The sequence below is a fragment of the Trachinotus anak genome, unplaced genomic scaffold, assembly GCF_046630095.1.
Source record: "Trachinotus anak isolate AG129_WGS33_773 ecotype Australia unplaced genomic scaffold, CSIRO_AGI_Tana_v1 ptg000021l, whole genome shotgun sequence".
Lineage (NCBI taxonomy): Eukaryota > Metazoa > Chordata > Actinopteri > Carangiformes > Carangidae > Trachinotus > Trachinotus anak.
Window position 1 is genome coordinate 2,816,969 of NW_027273872.1, and position 18,100 is coordinate 2,835,068.

General features: G+C 41.2%; 2 protein-coding genes across 3 annotated transcripts; both read right to left on the reverse strand.

The window, feature by feature from the left end:
- Window positions 1-442: 442 nt before the first annotated feature.
- On the reverse strand, window positions 443-13,610 carry cenpi (centromere protein I). Of its 2 annotated transcripts, none has more exons than XM_071458501.1 (20): window positions 13,331-13,610; window positions 12,444-12,581; window positions 11,914-12,032; window positions 11,520-11,627; window positions 10,902-10,950; window positions 10,704-10,750; window positions 10,356-10,445; window positions 10,129-10,260; window positions 9,144-9,287; window positions 7,570-7,690; window positions 7,214-7,308; window positions 6,973-7,090; window positions 6,667-6,731; window positions 5,878-5,987; window positions 4,870-5,005; window positions 3,749-3,873; window positions 3,245-3,293; window positions 2,394-2,609; window positions 1,971-2,012; window positions 443-1,824 (listed from the first exon to the last, which is right to left on the reverse strand). In XM_071458501.1, exons 1-20 carry the CDS (start codon window positions 13,500-13,502, stop codon window positions 1,741-1,743), a joined length of 2,160 nt encoding a protein of 719 aa, XP_071314602.1. In that variant the 5' UTR covers window positions 13,503-13,610; the 3' UTR covers window positions 443-1,740. The 2 variants fall into 2 exon arrangements, with proteins under 2 accessions (XP_071314602.1, XP_071314601.1); XM_071458500.1 differs by having other exon boundaries at window positions 2,394-2,612; window positions 13,331-13,609.
- Window positions 13,611-15,204: 1,594 nt separating this feature from the next.
- tmem35 (transmembrane protein 35) lies at window positions 15,205-17,666 on the reverse strand. The gene is made up of 2 exons (XM_071458511.1): window positions 17,400-17,666; window positions 15,205-16,578 (listed from the first exon to the last, which is right to left on the reverse strand). Exons 1-2 carry the CDS (start codon window positions 17,517-17,519, stop codon window positions 16,213-16,215), a joined length of 486 nt encoding a protein of 161 aa, XP_071314612.1. The 5' UTR covers window positions 17,520-17,666; the 3' UTR covers window positions 15,205-16,212.
- Window positions 17,667-18,100: the final 434 nt, after the last annotated feature.

Genomic DNA, 18,100 nt, shown 5'->3' on the forward strand with positions numbered 1-18,100 from the left:
GCATCTGACAATCTATCCATATAACAGGTTCTCAAGCAACTGATGCCATTTGGCAAAAATTCAAGTTGACATTAGGACTAAACCAAGCTTCTTGTCCTGGGAACAGAGAGGTACTGCAGCGTAACATTAATAACAGATTTTATTTGCTTCTAATGTAAAACACTTATTTATTTTCAGCAATGTGCAAGAGTCAGTTTTTTGCAGAGAGCAAGCTGTACAAGAATATAACAGAGAAACAGTAAGCTACAGGATGCATTTTGAATGTAGGAGCTGGTTCAAGGTCAGTGTGTTTGCATTAAACAAAGAACGGCCGTGAACTTAGTGCAAAAAAAAAAAGAAGAAAAGAAAAAGACAACACTGAAAAAGAATCAGTCCAACTTTTGCTTCTTTTTCTGTCCTATCTTGTCAACATGTTTCATGACAAAATACTACAGAATAAGTATTTTGTTTCTGTGATATTCCAGATATCTCTCACCAGCCTCACAAATAAAACCTTCAGTTTTCTTAAAGTTTTTTTTTTTTTTTGCAATAAACGCAGCATGTTCCCTGTTAAACACATCTTCACTGTACTTAACTACTGAGACTGTTTCTTGCAGGGCAGTAACGCTGAATGGTCAAGACTATAAGTAAATAAAAAAAACACAATAAACACAAATAAATCTATGTACATGAAAACATACTCAGATCACTTGCGAGAGAAGAAGAGATTAAATATGTACAAGTCTTTTAAAAATGATGGAAGTGGTTGTTCTTCCTCTCCACTGAGCTGAGCTTCTACCTCTGCTGTGTGAACAGCCTGTTGCCTGTTGTAGCCGTTAGCTCTGAACAAACTGGGGTCATCGCCAAGGAGGGGGTACTGGGGTGCACTGCCCGCCCTCTTACAACCCCTCCACCACCAAAAATGAATTTCTAAGTAAAAAAAATCTGACTGATTAGTGCATCTGCTGCCATGTGTGCAGTGTTTGAGAGCGCAGAGGAAAGTTTTCATTGACCACTGTTGACTGACGCTCCTGCAGGTAAGACGAGAGCTGCAGAGTTTCCACACAGACGTCATTCTCACTCATAGCTGCGAGAACCTGGGGTGCTGAGGGTGCTGCAGCAACCTGCCTGCAACTCTCCCAGTTCCTGTCACCCACAACAACCTGTGTTTTGGTTCTTGATCTGTTGTGGCAGGAAGGTTTAGACTGGATTCACATATCCTCTCTAGCATGAAAATAAATTTAAATTCAGCTTTGAACCAACAGCAGCACCTAAAGTGTGGTTTTGTCATGAGTTACAACTTTGTGGTTATTTAATCTTAAACAGGCCATTTTTATATTGTTGTATGGTTTTGTAGATATAACCTCAAATGCTGCTGTCCTGTCCAGATGTGATTTACCTAAGTAAACCTAAGTGTTGGCCCAACTGTAATGTCGTAGTTTGAGCCAAGTTACAAATTCACTGCATAAATAAATTGGTTTAGCAAGGAAACAACATTGAAAAAAAAACTATTGTGAATCTTGCGTAAGGATCACGATGCAACAGGTGCAGGAGCCTCTCACAACGTTTAAATGAAAATAGAAATCATCAGAATATCCCTGAATTCCATCCAACACATTGTTGAAATGAAATAGAAATACCATCAATATTTCATTTAATTCCCGTTGTTGTTAATGAAGAAGAGGGGAAAAAAAGGGGGGGGGGGGGGGGGGGGGGGGCTGCCTGCGGGAGTGAGATGCTCATCCTTGAAGTCTCCTCTGTCTACGGGCCTGGAACTAACTGTTTGAGGCCGTCATATCCCTGACTGTACAGGTACTCCAGGTACCAGCTCCACGGCTTGGAATGCTGAAACACACACAGTCACATCGAAGACATATGAAGAGTTTTGTGATCAACAAAATGTCTCTTCATCTTTGAAACATGACTCATGCACAACTAACTACATGTGAAGTCTATTATAAATGCAGAGATGAATAGGAGACCCTTCGTACCTTTATGGAATTGAGGTCCATGTCCTTTCTCTCTGGCCAACACTGATAAAGAGAGGACATTAATATTCATTGTCAGCCCACCGTGTTAAATCTCAAAAGATCACTGCTGGATGTTGCAGTTCGACCGAACCAAAAAAAGGTGCTTGTATTATTAAACATGATGAAAACCACGTCTCATGCAGCTCCCATTAATAATAAAATGTCTTTCTGTATTAATGCATCTTCTATGAAAGATACATTAACACCACATTTGTCTCCTTGTCTTGCTTGTAAGTCTATTAACCAAACTGTACACACTGGCAGCATGCTGATAAATTAAGTCGCTCTTAGCGTTTGAAAATAAGCCCAGCAGCAGGAACTTTGATCCTTCCCACATATCTCTGTACGACACTCATCAATACACCCGAGGTGATTCGCACTCACCCGCCGGTGAAAGTCGACAGCGTAGCTCATGAAAGCGGGGTGATGGACGAGGTCGAAACTTGCCCAGTACTGCGGTACGTTGCTCTTGAGGAGCACCTCCTCTCCCAGTTGTACGCCCATACCTGGATGAAACATCTTGGAGTTCCACAGGCAGTTGACGATGACGACCACGTAGTGGTTGAACTCACGAAACGTCTGTCGGCTGATGTGAAAGGCCTGCTGAAAAACAAAGGAAGAGACAGAATCAGAGAAAAGAAATGACAAGTGGGGAAAGAAAGAAAGAACGGGTCCAACTTAAACACATCTTCAGATCATTTCACATCTGACTTTGCTGGGCTGATTAATTTGCATGCCATTTACCAGGTCCATTTTTCTTAATAAAAAGTGCTACTGACATTTTCAGGGGAGCGTACCGCCTGCCTGACACGTACTTGTAAATTCAAAGCTCCCGGTGGCAGCTGTATTAAAATCAACAACTTTTCAAGTCCTGATCTGAGAGGGTATTAAAGTTAGGTGGATGCTTGTGGATTCCTAAAGAGCTGGACTCAGATATGTGAACTTCATAAGAACTAGCATGGTGAATGAAAAGGTGCACCAACAACCAGCAGTTTCAGAGGACAGAAGCATCTACAAGCCTAAAATGTAAATGTAATTAGAGGAAATGCATTCAAAGTGTAGATACGCATCTCTTCTTCTCAGGTCAGTGGCTAATATGAAAGGATTTCCCTCTCACATTGTTTTGTACTTGGTGCAATGGGCCAAAATGTATTCATGCAGTATCACTCCAATGCAAATCACAGCACGTTTCATTTACAGGCATACACAGGAAGAATAAAGTACTTGGTTTTTACCGTTGTGACTTTTTCTTGACTCTTGGCTGATGTCAGGTTCACCTTGTACCTGACCGAAAAAAAAGAAGCAATTAAAGACCAGTGACATCTGTGATCAAGAATCTCTGCAAAACAGTTTGTCCTCCATGGTCAGTGAAAAAAGATTCTGCTATTACCTCAGAGATTTCTGGATGGCATTTTTACACTTTGGTAAAATTATTTCATAACCCTGGGGTGTAGTCAATTAGCAGACACTTTAAGGATTTGTGTTATTAAAGCCCCAAGGTTCAAATGACGCTTGGATTCCACATAAAGAGGAGAAGAGGGCTTAAGTGTATTGCCTCTTAGTCGCTCATTATCATAAATAAAACATCACCATGTAAGTGCAATGAAGCCAATTGATTCCCGTTCTGTTCTGTCATCAAATATGAATAAGCATATGACATTCTACATTAAGGGAGTAGCTAACGTATGCATCGAGATGGGCTTATGGCAGGCTGCTACATAGAGATGAAGAGTGCCCACCTGTGCATGATGTAGGCCAGTCGGTCCACGCTGACAGGGTCGGGGGAAAACAGGGCGGGGTAAAACACTCCAGGTGGGGGCATCACCACGAGAGGAAGCCCATACTTCAGGAATGTGTCACACACCTGGGAGAAGGGGAAACATACAGTAAACACCCAGAGGGTTTGAAAGGTCTTTAACACGGAGCAGATCTCACTCCTGAATCTTTTATCACGACTCTGCTTTGATAAAAGTTGGTACACGCTGATCTGTGCAGCTATTCTTGGTATCCTATCTTCTTTATCCATTTTTTTTTTGAGTCAAACAAGTATGGGAACTACTGTTTATGTCGTGCAGTTCGTCTGTCTGTTTTAAGGTATGTACTGAGCAAGGAAAAAGAACCTTTATACGCTCCCAAGATAAAACTTTATGAGAAGTTGCCAAGCAACCAGAGGAAGTAAAGAAATAGTTCGGCACATAATCCTCGTGTAAAACAGCAAATTCACAGTTTTACATTTCAGTTTTGTGTTAATCAGGGAGCGTTAGAGGGGCTGGTAGGCTGATTTTATTTCCCTCAGACAGAGCCGGGTTTGCTTGTTCCCCCATTTACAGCCTCCATGTTTAGCCGTTAGCTGACATTTAGCCTACAGATATGACAGAGGTATCAACCTCCTCATCTTATTCCCATAGAGAACATTGATAAGCATATTTCCCAAAATGTCAGTTGGAGGCAAACCAGTCTAACTGTTGTAAAAGGTTATATTATGAGCAGTGTTATCTGTTTTTATTAATGTATTTCATGTGTTTGTTGTTAAGAGATCCACTGGATATCTGTGTATTCACCTCATTATAGTATACGGTATTTATTGCTGTTAGTTTATTAATCTTACATTATCCTTGTGTTTATGACTAATTTCAAGTCTGTCTTATGTCTTGTAAGATTTAAGTTTGTTCAACTGGACACAAGATGTCTCTTCATGCTCATATGTTGATATGTTGAGTTTTAAGAGAATCTTTTCCCATCAACAGAAAGATGTGAAACCAGTGTAAAACTCCACAGATGCATCACACTGCACAGTGAAGGTCAAACATCCAAGTGAAGTAACAATAATAAAATACATGAGGGGGATCAGCTCATTTACCGTCTCATAGAAGTCCAGGATGAAGCTGAGGAGGAGAGAGTGACAGCCTTCAAGCTGAAGGCCCACAGACGCCAGACGACCTACGAAGCGAACCAGCTCCATCACTGAATCCTTGAACCCTGACAGAGTCATGTTTCTGCAGCAGAGGGCAGAGCAGAGTCAGACACACACTCTGACGAACACACAAACACAAGCTCTAACACCAGTCATCTGATTTCCAGGTTTCTGGCAGAAGAAAGCCCCAAAATCAGCCAAAGTGACAGTTCACTACATCACAAATCACCAAGACTGAATCAAGACTGATGTGAGAAAGAGCACGCAAACACACAATCAATTATTTCTACGTTTGTAAGCACCAGAGGTGAGTTTGCAAATGGCAGAGAATAAAAATGGATCTCTCCACTTATTGGGTGATTTATTATGGGATTACACAAGTGAGGAGTCAATACTGATGAAGCCCAGGTATCTAAACATCACTGACGCCAACTCCACCCCTTAATTTGGAAACTGGGTAAATCATTCAAATGGACACTGGGACTGTTATTGTCTCCAAAAAAATTCAATTAAAAGATGTGATGAATAAATGGCTTCAAAACACAACACGTCAATACACACTTCTGCTTCAGCTGAATAGATTGAATTAACACTATAAAAAGCTTCTGTATAGACCAGTGTGAGGGTTTCAGTCCAGATTTGAGAGGATAGCGTAAAAACAGCCCAAAATTATTATAAATAAATTATTAATTTGAACTAAAATGTCAACTGAGACGGCTGTAATGGGATTCCTTTTCATTGCACTAACCCACAGTGAATAAAACTGAGCCAACACCTCAAGATATTTATTATAACTGGAGGAACTGAGGTGTGAAGACATTTTTTGGCTTGAAAGTAAAATCTTAAAGAGCCATAACCCTTATGCTCTTAAGTAAATTCACCAAGTGTTTCGGGTCTATTGCTTGTTTATGCTGTGGGCATAAACAAGTAGCAGAAAGTAGCTGTGAGACTCACATGGATGTGTGGCTGTTGAGGCTGATGTCCAAGTCATCCTCCAGAGCATACACTGAGTGCCAGGTCAGCCACTTCAACAGCATATTGTTTAGACACTCCATCAGTCCACACTGCAGAGACACATACACACAAATACACACACAACAAAGAGGGAAATCAGCAAACATACAAGACTTGACCAAGACCACTAAACCAATCAGGACCAACAGTGTGGGTTCAGGAGGCAGACCCCCTCCCTACCTTTAAGATCAGGCTTTAAACTGTCCTCTCTGATGGAGCTTATAGTTGGGGCTGGCTCAGATTTGTCCTGAACCATCCCTTAGTTATGCTGCTATAGAGCTAGACTGCTGGGAGAGTCCCATGATGCACTGGGCTCTCTCTCTCTCTCTCTCTCTCTCTCTCTCTCTACACATTTACATCATACTCCTCCTCTCTGTCCTCACTTTGCAGGTGTCTCTGTTTCTGGAGCAGCAGGATCCAGATCTCCCACTACAACACTCATCATTACTATTATTACCAGTTATTTATTATTATTATTGATAACACCATTACCTATAGAATATACAGCTGCCCCTGGTCTCTCTCTCTCTTTCTATTCTCCTCTCTCCTCCCCCCACCCCTTCTTTCTTATTATATTATGATTTGGCGCTATACAAATAAAATTGAATTGAATTGTATGGTGAGTGCTTTATAAATAATCTATTAAATCTGTTCTATTAAATTACAGGAGAAGGTTTTGTAATTCAAGTACAAACTCATTCTACTTGTGCATCGGAGAGAAAAACTTACCTTGAAAAACAGGGAGGATGTGAAGAAGAGCTGCATGAGGGGCTCAAACAGAAGCTGCCCGATTTCTGTGGTGGGAGGCAAAAGAGGGTTACAGCTGAACCAGCTACACTACAATCACAATTCCTTGTTCATGGTGTGACAGGCCTTGCTAACATGGCTGCGATTTTATTCAAGTGGAGAGCTAGGCTGGGGAGGAACGCCATTGTGTGGAAGTGTGGTTTAGATGAGATGGACACAAAGAAATAAAACTGAACAGGGAGGAAGAGATGGTCAGTGACAGGGCCGGACTGTGGAAGCAAAACTCACGGGAACTGGGGACAACAGGAATGTTGCTGAGCAGGCTGAGGATCTGTGGGCGGAGGAGGGAGCCGTCCCAAACACTGAGGAACTTGTAGAGGAAAGCCTCCGAGCTGGGAAACGCTTCCTGGAGGAGAAATGTGGCAAATTAAAAACAAATGTAAAAATCATAATCTGACTGTGGTTTTACGGCAGGTGTCAGCAAAGCACAGAGGTGCAGAGACAGTGAGCGATGAGAGCTGAGGCTCACCTGGAGAAAGTGCTGTGAGGACAGCAACTTATCCAAAAACTGCAGAGCTTCTTCTGAAGTCTGGGAGCCTCCTCCATCGCCGCAGAACAAAAATTCTTAACAGAAAGAGCAAACAGGGTATTTAGTGAGTGAAAAATCAAGGGAATAAAAAGAAAAAAGGAGAAGATTTCAGACGCGCTCTACTCTTTATAGAGTGTGACCTCCCTCCTCAGTCTTTTTCAAACCCTTCTCTGAAAGAACCCCTTTGATATGCCAACGAGGTAACGTGTTGTGGTTCAGCTCAAGGTCAGCTTTGCTTTAGATGTAACTTCCTGACAGATGTCACCACCACCACCATCACACACACACACACTTACCTTCATGAAGAGCGTAGCCAAGCCAGAAGTTGAGGCGTAGGAGGGCAGACTCATCCTGTACACAGTCAAGGTACTGCAGCGCCAGACTGGAGCCCAGCAGTGAGCCCATCTGAGCAGGCAGCTGGTGGAGGTAACATTAAGAAATAGAACACATGAAAAGTATGATTGAGATGCTTAAATATTCAAATGTCCATAATTAAAAGGCAGCACAGACTCAGAGCAGTGAAAAAAATAAAAATCATATTAACAGATAACTTTGATAACAAAGTCAAACATCACATTAAAAAAACAAAAATCTGTGAGACTGAGCCTCAAACCTGTTTCAAATCAATCTATTTCCTCACTAACAAATGAGAATCAACTAATGCTTATTTCCTTCTTTTCACTGAGAGGGCAACCAATCAGATACTGAGCTAATTGATCAGTATCTAGTAATCCCCATAACGTCAGCGCTGGGACAGTTCTTCAGTCACACTCTGAAGTTTATATAGCCCCTTATTGTGCACGAACAGCTGCTTCTCAATATGGACACTGTGTCAGTATAATAAATAAATTAAACTGAGTAGAAGATGGACTGAATGGACACAGCTCCGCTCTTCAATAATTATGGAGCAGCTGTATTATTAAACTGAGAAAGCATTGTTCTGCTTTTGACAGCGGGAGTGCAGGAGCTGAGGGAAATCACCACTGATGCTTTGTTGATGGTTGATGCCTTTGTTGAACAGTTTTATGAGTGTGATTGTACTCCAATGTCTCTCCTAACACATGGCAAAGTACAGCTTTCTTGGCTATAAACACAGCTGATGCCGTCCAAAATCTTTATTGCTCATGTTGGTTTTGTGGCCAATGAAAGAGGTGAATTTATGTAGCATGATGCATAAACGTCTGCAAGCCATTTAAAATGACTTATATTAGTTTATCAGGTCAGTGAATCTGCAGGGCAATAGACATTTATGGAGAGGGCTCTTTAAATGACCATTTACTTGTTACCAATGCATTACTCAGATATATCTCACCCCGGGTTTTTTGCTTTCATTGTTCATATAGGACAGATAAACCTCTGATGATATCAGCAAAAAGAGCAACAGCCTGTTTAAAAAACAAATCACAGCAAGGTGCTCATGAAACTGGTTTATGCTCTAATCTAATAAACTAATTACAGCCTCCGGCCACCTCTGCTGTGGTTTCTGGAGGACAGAGTTGTTGGTGGACTAATACATACGTACAGACAAAATTATAACAGTGACACAGCACCACCCAGTGGCTGTGAGGATATATCACAATTTAAATGGAATATCTTTACACATCCTAATAGCACGGAAAACTAGCATATAGTTTTTTTCTACTGCTTAAATAATGAATGATCCTCATGCTTAATGGTTAAATAATATTCCATCTGTACCCAGTCCAGGTGAACTGGGGCTCTGAGACCCAGAGCTGAACTGTGGAAGCTGAGGTAGATGGGAGTAGAAAGAGTGAAAGACTGAGCAGAAGCAAGACAGTGAAGGGGCAGAAGGCCCAGTGTCAGCGCCCTGTGGATGTAGAACTCAGAGATTTTTCCTGGGAGTTATCACCTCTATACGATGCATATTTTCCAGCAGCTGAGTCAAGGTGTGGAGCTGCACCAGGGGGACCACCTTTCTGCTGGAGGACAGATCAGTCGGAGCCTGCTTATTGACCAGAGAACTCAAAACTGGCAACTCCAGGTGGCAGTGTTTCTGTGAAATAAAGCACAGAATAAAAAAAAAAAGGACAATAAATCAAGACAAAGTTACACAACTTTATTTTCTGAAATTAAAAGGCTGAAAACATGAGGAACAGATTACATACAAATACTCTATGGTAGGGCAGCAATTACTGCTTATTCTAATTAATAATAATAATAATTGTCTGTCTCCATCTCCTTAAGGTGACATCTTTAAATGTTTTATTTTCCAAAACTCGAAGAAATTCAATTTACAATGATCAAACAGGGAAAACCAGCAAATCCTGACATTAAAGGAGCTGGATCCAGCAAAGTCTTGTCATTTCTGCTTGAAAAGTAAATCAATCGATTAATTTTTTGTCACTCTACTAATCAATTCATCAGCTAATCGTCTGACCTCTACTCTATAAATCTGATACTTGGCAAAAGATCAAACAATTAGTTGATTAACAACAAAAACTTTTTAATCTGTCTTTTTAATCAATTAATAGTTTCAGTCACTTTTAAAGTACAAACATCACATTTTCTGATTTGAATATGAATTGAATATCTCAAGGTTTTAAATGAATCAAGAAAATAATCCACAGATTAATCAATAATGATAAATTAGTTGTAGCTCTATACTCGGCATCGTCTTCTGGTCATTTCACTCCATGTAATTGTACTTTAATATTTCACCCAGTGAGCAAGCAGAGTGACAGTGACAAGTTTCACCCCTGCAGAAAACCCAGAGCCCACAGGTGGAGGTGGGGCGGATGAATGTTGGAAGGGCATTGGCAGTTAACTGCAGTGTAGCAGGAGTGATTGCAAACATAGTAAGCAGCGCACCTGAAAACTTAAATAGACATCCATACCCTTTTCCTAGAGCTGGTCTTATCTTTAATTGTGAAGGGCAGACTGGTGCTGAGCGCAACCTGGGAACCGTTCCTCTTCTGGACAGCAATCAACGCTGATTTCCACGGGGAATTATGGTTCCTAAAGCCACTCTAAGAAAACAGAAAACATAGAATTTTATTGATGCTTTGGTCACATGGTATTAGAACAGCAGAACGAGCATTAACTGCACAGTCTATGTACTAACCCTCATTCGTGATGGAATGGAGAGAGTCACGAGTTCAGGGCAAAACACTTTGTAAAGTGACAGTAGGTGCAGGAGGAACGGCTGCCTTCCCTGAGGACAGACAAGACACATTTTGTACGTCTTCATTTTGATTGATGTTTCCTAATAATGCAAAATATGACAATAACCAACAATATATAAAGGGTAACTGTTCTTGGGAACAATGCACAGAGCATAGATTAAAAAAAACAAAAAACAAAACATTGAGCAATTCATCATTAAACAGACTTTCAAAGTCAGTCAGGAAATAATTCTGTACTTTTGAAAAATGGCTCTTAAGTAAATCATTCAACTCAGCAGGATGTTTACCAGTTTAGTCTGTAGCTCCAGCAGCTTCCTGACTCTGAAGACTCGCACTACAATGAGAAAATGAATGAAGTAATCAATAAAACTCAGAGAAACGGTGAGAATACTAAAAAGGGGAAATAACAGAGGAAACTAAAGAAAACAGAGGAGATAACAGTAGAATTGTGGATCATATTTCAGGTGTGAAAATGTTTCACTTACCACTTTCCTTTCTGGTCAAAAGGTACAACAGGTGGCAGATGAAAGGACACTGGAAAAAATGTGACAAAATATAATGACTTCATATCTCAACTGTTGTTCAGTGGATCCCATATCACATCACAGTGGAGAGGTCATTTCATTACACAGTTAAAGATTAGAGCCTCCTCTAAGAAGCAGGTTCATGTAGCTGTCTGGGTGACTGCAGATTAAAGAATTGAATACATCAGACCATTTTCAGTTTCAGATTGGAGGGGATTTTTGGTTTTAGCAGCAGAGTTATACAGATAACTTGGTAAAACTGCTTCTTGAACAGGACCCTGGTTTTGACCTAAATCACATAAAACCATTATCTGTCTTTCCAGCCAGGCAGAAATTAACCTTTATTCATCACACCAAGTCTGTGTCAAGGCACAGCTTCCATAAACAAAGAGGCATTTGCCATTTGAGTCTTATTTTAACAGCTCTGGCAAATAGATATAAATGTAATTTAAACGACAATCCTCAATTTGCTACTCAAAAAAGTGAAAATAAATAGTATACTGTAAGAATTTGATTTGATGCCAGGACATTTTTCTAAACAGCTTATTAAAACAATATAAAGGTCATCAGAACACATACCAGATTTTCATCTGTGACATAGCTGAAGATGAAGCCATAGACAGCCCGAAGTTGGTCCTTCGCATCAATCATGTCAAACACGGTCAACACCCACTTTATGAAAAGAACCTGAATATTGTACATGCAAGTGAACACATGGATTAACTGTGTATTCTATCATTGCTAGGATTGTAATCAGAGTTACCAGCAGGTAAACAGTCACTCCATCTCAAATACTGCATAACACCAATTCATCTTTAAAAACTAAAAGAAGAAACAGAAAACAGTTTAAAGTCATCAAATCAAGATTTACTGCCCAACAACATTGAATTAAAAAGTAGCTACCCACTACCTATCAAATTTTTATTTTAAAGCTTGAATATTTATAAATGCAAACTAAATTATTTGCACTTACTTGAGTGCTGATGGGTATTTTGCCAACACCCAACCAAACCACCGCACGAACAACGGCCTGCTGTGGCACCACGGTGGTCGGAATCAGACACTTCAGTACCCGCACACATGGGGTAGTCCCTACACAGAGAAATTCACAGAAACACAATCAGTTTAAGGACGCAAATGTAAGACACTGTCTGTCCAATATGCACCTACACCACACTGATAAGACATAACACTATATCTGCACCATAAGTAATGTTTGGCTTCAGCATTCTTGTCAATTAAAACACAAATACCAGATGTTATTACACTTCAAACAGAGTGGAGCCTCAGTGGTTCACACTGCCAGTGTAAGTGAATTTTGTTGGCATCAAATTGACCGAGATGTGATCAAGAGTGTACCAGTTGTTAGCCCTATTGTAAACTGGTAATCTGTCCAATCTGTCTTGCTTTGTGTGTGATGGGACAGACGCCAGCCCACTACAACCCCATACAGATTAAGAGCCAAAGAGGATGGATGGTATTCCAGGTTTCTGACTGTCTTACCCATACGGAGGCTCATGGCAAACTCCAGCATAACAGAGATGGCTTCTGGGGACAGTCCTTTACTGTAGGCCACCCTCTCCACCAGCACCAGGTTGTTCTCAAACTCATCGTTCCCGTAGACAGGAGTACCTGCTTTAACTGCAGGAGGGAGAAGTAAAGACACATCACAGCGTGGGTCTGTTTTCATTAGAAAGTACAAGTTCTCTCTTAACTGTTTTATGGACTTTTATTGAAGCAGTAATAGACTAGTTTGGTCCTAACAAAAACAGTGACAAAACATGTCGTTTGCTCAAATGAACTCCAGCATCTTGTCCAAAACACCCGAGAAATTGACATGAAATTTACAGATGGTAAAGGCTAAATTCATCCGGACACATTTAAAATTTCAACAGATCTCTTCTTGTTGAACATGAAATAAACAGGGTTAAGTGATAAAGTAATCTAAAGAGAAATCTTCAAATGTCTTTGTTTTGTTTGACTGACAGTGGTGAATTCAAAGACAACAAGTTCAGTTTAGCATCACCTGAGACGAAGAAAAACACCAAATCCTCTCATTTGAGAAACATTACGTGTTTTCTGTTTATAGATAATTTTACTGACTTAACCCTAAACCCAGCTGGGACTGTGATCTGAGAGCTAGGCTAATGAGCAACTTAGCAACCATTAGCCACCAGAAAAATCAAAGTTACACGCTAAGAAAAAAACCCAGAAAGTAATGTAAACTTAGGATAACGGTAAACGATTCTTCTTGGCTTTTTGTGTCATCCTTCACGGTAACGTATAAATCGTATAAATGCTATAAATAGTTAGCATCGCTAACATTAACGCCACCATCTGTTTTCGAGCCCCCCCACCCCCGGCTCGGCTCTCGTCTGGCCGCCTCCTACCGTCAGAGAAGTACTTCAAGGCCAGAACAAACGGGTCCTCCGCCTCGTTTTTCCTTCTCTCCTTTTCCGCGACCCTCAGACTTCTGTTGCTGCTCCGGCTGGACGCTGTCTGGTCGATCAGGGACGACGGATCCGAGTCCGACGGCGCCGACACATTTAGCTTCGCTGCCATTTCTACATCGCTAAAACTTAAAAACACTGCGCTCCGCTCCGTCCTCGGCCGTTCAAACGAAACTCAAATTCTCCGCGCAACCGTTTGCTCTGCGCCTGCGCAGTATAGTCCATCCGCTTTGCGGCTTGGCGGGAGTTGTAGTCCGCCTGCCTTCAACAGCCATTAGAACTACAAACGTCATGTAGCTGCGTCTTTACGCATTTGGTGTTTAATGAGAGGACGAAGCAGCATTGATCAAGTCGACAGACGGTTTGTATTCCTTTAAAAAACATTAAAAAACAGGAAACTAACGCATCAGGAGATACTAAATTGTTCTGATGTTCTCAGTGATGGTTTTCTTTCACCAGGTTTGAAACAAGCTCTCCTGGAAACTTCACACAGATTACTTAAAAAGTCAAAACTGTCAAGAAAATATTTTGACCAAAAAAAAATGTTATGGTTTCCTGTTCTCAAATGTGGTAATTAGCTGCTTTTGTTGGTCTTACATTATATTAAACTGAATTTGGGGTTTTTGAACTGTTATTGAGCAAAATGATGTCATCTTGTGCACTATGATAGATATTTTTCACTTTCTTCTGTCTTTTTTTAATACATAATAATAAGAAAATAATTGGCAGATTAATCAATAATGAAAATAATCGTTGGTGGAAGCCCTACACTTTATAACCCTGTTGTGGTGTATAGACAGCACTGAAACATGACTTCAGCAACTGTCCCCGTCTTTCTGGACAATCCACACTCAGAATTACTCAGAATAACTGGGACAGTTATTGATTAATCTTCTAATTATTTTCCCAAGTAACGGCTTAATCATTTGGTCTATAAAATATAAGAAAATAGTGAAAATACAAGCCATGTTAACTCAAATGTCCGACCAACAGTCCTAACCCCAAAAATATTTGTTGTACTATAATTTTAAATTAAGAAAAACTATATAAATTACCCAAACCCTGCAAAATCATGGTGTGAAAATTACAGACAAGGGAACTGGAGGAGGAGGCATTCTCAGTAAAAATTTACCCGTTGCTCTATTTCCTTATGTTTTCATGATGGTCCAGTTATTCTGCAGACGCCACAAACACAGTTAGTTCTTTGTACGTCAGTTTAACAGTAGGGTACTGCGCCCCCTAACCTTCTCCAAACTAAGATGTAACTGACCTCAGTCCAGTTTCCACGCTCCAATTTTGACTTGAGGGCCAAAGACCCTTGTTTCTGAGTTATGCTGTTTGTTCCCTCACCCCCAGTGTTCAGGCCTGGTTCTTTTCAGGGTTAGGAATGGGTTTTCCTGTGTTTAGGTCATTGTTTTTCAGTCCTTTCCCCGAGAATACCAATGAAATTCTACCATCTGAAATCATATTACAGTAAAAGTATATTTACAAAATGACATGATTTCATCAGGGTACTTCCTAATTTATCAATAACTACATTCATTTCATGCTACATTATACAATTTCTATTATTTGTTCACAAAACCAATTGACCCTTAATGCATCGAATAAAATAGGCAACAAATCCCTTACAGGGCACGAAGACAAGCACCACAAGAAATGTGCTCATACGAAGGAAACAGTGACTGACTGAAGTTGTGTTAAGATTACAAAACAAAAATCTCACAACACAACGTTGCAGATTTAAGGGTTAATTATTACCTACGACTGATTGAAACACAAGAGTGCTAATAAACAGAAATATTTAGTCGGCCTTACCTCCATTTCTTTATTTGAAGTACATCATTTACAGAAATATTGTGAAATCTCAAAACTGACAACGTTTTCATCCCCAAAGCAAAACTGTAAAAGGAATGATTTTCATGTCTTCAGAGAGGAAAAATAAAATCAAACGCATGAACAGGTTTAAGACTTCAACTGTGAATTACAAAAGGTAAAATTCAACTTTTAACAAGCAAAAAGACTTTATTGATTTGGTAATGTTCTGCTGTGCAAGCTAGCAGCAGACACCTGAGGCAGCACTTGCTGTCCTTCCCAGCTCAACAACTTCACTGTGATAAAGGAACTGAAAGGAGAAAAACGATACTCAGCTTATTTAACTTCAGGAGAAAGGATTTCATGCAAACTTCTGCACAAATCTACTGAGATGAAAACTGGATCTAAGATTTATATATTCATTCGTTCTTTCTAATAGCCTTCTGGTAACACTGCACCAAATTAAGATGTGGATATGTATGACTAGTCCATGTATGATTAGTACAAAATTCTTTCAGCGGTGCTTCTTTTGGTTTATGTCCTATTGTCTTGACCAACTACAGAAATTCATAAATTAGCAGTCTCTCATACCTACAGTATAAAAACAAATTAGAAAAACAAGCTACAAAGATCCTTTCATGTAAAACAGCATTCTCAAATCAACATGTAACACAACTGAAATTAGTTAGAACACAAACACACAACTGGACTGAAATAAATAGGGAAAATGGATTGACTATTGTGACAATGAGCTGAGCGCATCAGTTTCCACAGGTACGATTGTCCACGGTTATGTAGAGGATGTGTGGATCAGGAGTTCTCAGTTTCACATTAAGAGTGCAGAGGAGTAGGTGAGAGTAATCAGTCAGCCAACTGGGTGGGACGGAGGATGTGTGAGGGCTTTTATTACTGGAAGTGACTGTTTCCTTCAAAATCTGAATGACTGCAATCCATAGAGGCGCACCAGGTTCCTTTTGCTGTTGCTTGGACCAAAGTGGAAGAGGATCTTAAGACTGCTTGACCTTGTTCTTTTCCTGGTCGTTAATGTGCTGTTCCTCTCTGCTGTCCTCTCTCTCCGGCCGGTCATCACTCTGGCGGGCAATAAGCAGTCGGCAGGTGAGCAGAATACCGAAGACTAGAGCGTGGGCGTATCGTTTCAGGGGGTCTCCAACCAGCTGGTGGAAGAACAGGACAGCCAGCATGACCAGCAGCAGCAAGAAGTTAGCCACATCCTTTGGGCGGCCCGGCACGAGGGTGAGCACCACGCCGCAGCCCACCTCCAGAGAGCCGATGATCTTACGGAGCAGGACCGAGCTGATCCCAATCTTCTTCAGGCCTGGAAGTGCCTTGGCGTAGCTCTTGTATGCTCTTTTCTGCAGGGAAAAAGTACAAAACATCCCTTTAAATATCACCAACATTTAACTAAGGTCATGCAAACACCCACTGGTGTCTTTTAGTGAGGCCTAGTAAGGTCACCATTCAAGTCAAGTGTTAAAACATCCAAATGCTTTCAACACTAATTAATCTTTACATACACTTGTTTTTTTTTTTTTGTTTTTTTTTTAATCCTGGTAGCATGTTGGTTCACATTTTACATGCCTATCATCCTCTGCCTCTCAGGACATTTCATCATCAGCAAGTGCATCTCAGAGAATTTGCTCGAATGCGCCGCCATTGCTCCTCAGCTGTGAAGTAGACCAGGGAGAGCTGCCTATCAGTGACAAACCCGGCATTTATCCGCTAAATGTTTGCATCTTTAAGCTTCACCATAGCATGTGTGAAGGAAATGCATTCAGCCTCTCATTATTCACCCCTGTCTCGGGGGTTAGTCGCTCCTGGCGGCCACATTTCGGGTTGTTTCGTGTGTTTATACTGGTGCACGGTTGTTCTGTGATAATAGCGACGTATTTAAAGGTTTATCTTAAAAGCATAAAAGCCCAACATGTGTGCTAACTGTTATTAAAGGACGCGCAGGCGGTGTTAATGTCTGAGACGCAGGGTCATCCACCGGGGAAATGAAGCTGCACACAGGCGGATCAGAGGAGAAACTCAGGATCCGCAGCCTTCATTTTCCGTATCTTTCCCTATTTAGGTCAACATCCCCTCACGTTATCCGAGCCTGAGAGCCTTTCCCAGAACAATGGCCTTTACCCCCCCCCAACCCCCCCACAGTTCATCGTTGCGATTTACTCACCATTTCACTGTACGCGTCTTTGCTCAGTCTCGGGGTGAGCTTGATGGTGCCCATGAACACGAAGAACAGCCCCAGCGCGAAGGAGAGGGCCACGATGGTTACTGTCCTTGGTGAGGCCATCTTCCTGCAGCGTGCATGCAGCCTGCCGCTTCCCACCGAGCCGGGTGAAAGGCGAGCGGCTCCCCGGCGAAGATGCACCAGCAGGAGGAGGAGGAGGAGGAGGATGGGCTTCTGGATGAGCCGCAAAAATGGCGACGTGAGGGACCCCCCCGCCCCCCGTCTCTCTCTCCCTCTGCACGGCTTCCAGCTGCAGCCTGAGAGCCGCTCACACACACACAGCTGTGCACATCCACCTCGTCCTCAACACAACCGTGACAGAGCTCCCAGGTTCTTTGTTTCAGCTTCAACAACTACAACACATCATTTCTAGAAGGGCCCATAGCCCCCGGGGCCCCCAGCAGCTGGTGGCTCCCTGTGTTTGGTGGTAAAGCACATTATCAGCTGATTATTCAGACACACAGCAACAATACAACACTAAATTATTCATAAAACACTAACTGAAAATGTTAATTAGGTTAAAAAAAAAAAAAGTGGAAGTACAATCAGGAAAAATGTAAAGTCTTAACCCTTTAAGCACCATAATAATAGATATATTTATTAAAACCTGGTCTTTTTTGTCTATTCTTGTCAATAATTGTGTC